The sequence below is a fragment of the Austrofundulus limnaeus genome, unplaced genomic scaffold, assembly GCF_001266775.1.
Source record: "Austrofundulus limnaeus strain Quisiro unplaced genomic scaffold, Austrofundulus_limnaeus-1.0 Scaffold711, whole genome shotgun sequence".
Taxonomy (NCBI): Eukaryota; Metazoa; Chordata; class Actinopteri; order Cyprinodontiformes; family Rivulidae; genus Austrofundulus; species Austrofundulus limnaeus.
In genome coordinates, this window is record NW_013953113.1 from 34,427 (window position 1) to 36,118 (window position 1,692).

The 1,692-nt window shown below is 38.1% G+C and overlaps 1 protein-coding gene across 1 annotated transcript in view; it reads left to right on the forward strand.

Moving 5' to 3' along the window:
• Positions 1 to 1,692, forward strand: part of gde1 (glycerophosphodiester phosphodiesterase 1) — a gene marked incomplete at its 5' end in the record, with an annotated part of 10,190 nt that overhangs the window by 756 nt on the left and 7,742 nt on the right. Inside the window, 1 exon segment of the mRNA XM_014028027.1 lies at positions 458 to 550. Within this exon segment, the coding sequence (XP_013883481.1) occupies positions 458 to 550 (93 nt within the window).

Sequence of the window (1,692 nt, forward strand, 5' to 3'; positions counted from 1 at the left end):
CCCAAACAATGTATAAGATGTTCAGTTTGCTCACTCGCAAAGACATTCATAATTTTTTTTTATATTTTGACACTAAATCCTGAAATGTTAGTTTTTATGTGAAATTAAAACTTATTTGATGTGTTACTTAGATTCAGATCAAGCCACAGGCAACAGTCTCCCGTTTGTTAAGTCACAGACGTTTAGTTAAACATCTTTTTTAACTGTTTATTCAGTTCTACCACAGAGCATTTAGACACTTGCACGCTCAGCAGATTTTTTTAGATGAGTCAGGAATGTGGAGCTGAAGTGTCGACTGTTTGAAATGTTTTGGTCACAGACTTGAGTTTAAGGGCCCCCAGCAGTGCGTCTTTACCAACACAGCAGTTAGTTACCACCAAGTGGTCAWATGGGAATAGCACAAAAGAAAAAACACAGTGATCTTCAGTAACCGCATGTTCTCCTTTTTTTTAACCAGGCTGCTGCAGCTTTTCGAGACTTGTACAAGAAATATCCAGTTCTGTACAACAGCAGCATCGTTTGCTCCTTCGAACCAAAGGTCATCTACAGGGTGAGGGGCTCTGCTTGTATAAATGGATCTAAATAAAGTTAAAGGGGCGATATCATGTAAAAATCAACTTTTTTAAGCTTTATATCATGTTACAATGTCATTCCATCATCAAAAACATACCCAGAGTATTGCTTTGACTTATTCATGCATGTTTGTGAAATCCTGTAATGTTCTATGGTAGTGATTCAGGAGAACAAAAACGTCTCGTTGGCCCTAGAACTGCYTTTAAAGTGCAGCTCCTCCTCTGGGCTGTGTCTTCAAAACCTGAACTTCTGTATCACAGAGCACGCCTCCCCCGTGACTCCTGTAGGCTATCGGCAGCAACAGCTAGACAACAAATGGTGAAACTGCATGTGTCTGCTGAGCTCGCAATAGTTTTTCTTAGTCCAGTCCTTTCTGAATTAAAAAATGCCTTTGAGGAAATGTATTTTCAGATGCCAAGGACCTGAAAATGTCTGTCAAAAGCTTTTGACACTGGACCATGCTGTCTTAAAATACAGGCTTTTTTGTTTGGGAATGTCAGATCATGTGGTTTCCTGGTTTTCAAATGATTTCAGTAACAGGACTCAGTGTATTAATATGATGGTTTGTGTTCTGATTTTATGACCATACACAAGGGGGTGCCACAGGGTTCCATCTTGGGTCCCCTCCTGTTCATTATGTACATTAATGAATTAGGACAAAATGTGTCAGATGCTAATATGCATTTTTATGCCGATGACACAATTATTTACTGTTTTGGATTGACTGTTGCTAAAGCTGTAGAATGTCTGCAGAGAGCTTTTGATGTTGCCCAGCACGCATTCCTGCAGCTAAAGTTGGTACTCAATGCTGATAAGACTAAACTAATGTTATTTGCAAACACCAAGAAGGTGCCTCTGATGATCCCCACTGTGTCCACTTTTGAAGGAAATATTATAGAGATGATTCACACACAAAAATATCTTGGGTTCTTGTTTGATGACTCCCTCAGTTTTAAACCCCATATCCAAAATCTTGTGAAGAAACTTAAACTGGGCTTCTTTTTTTTTCAAAATAAAATTAATTTTTCTTTTACGGTTAAAAAGCAGCTTGTCACAGAAACATTTTTATCTATTTTAAATTATGGAGACTTGTTATATATGAATGCCTCAGCACAATAT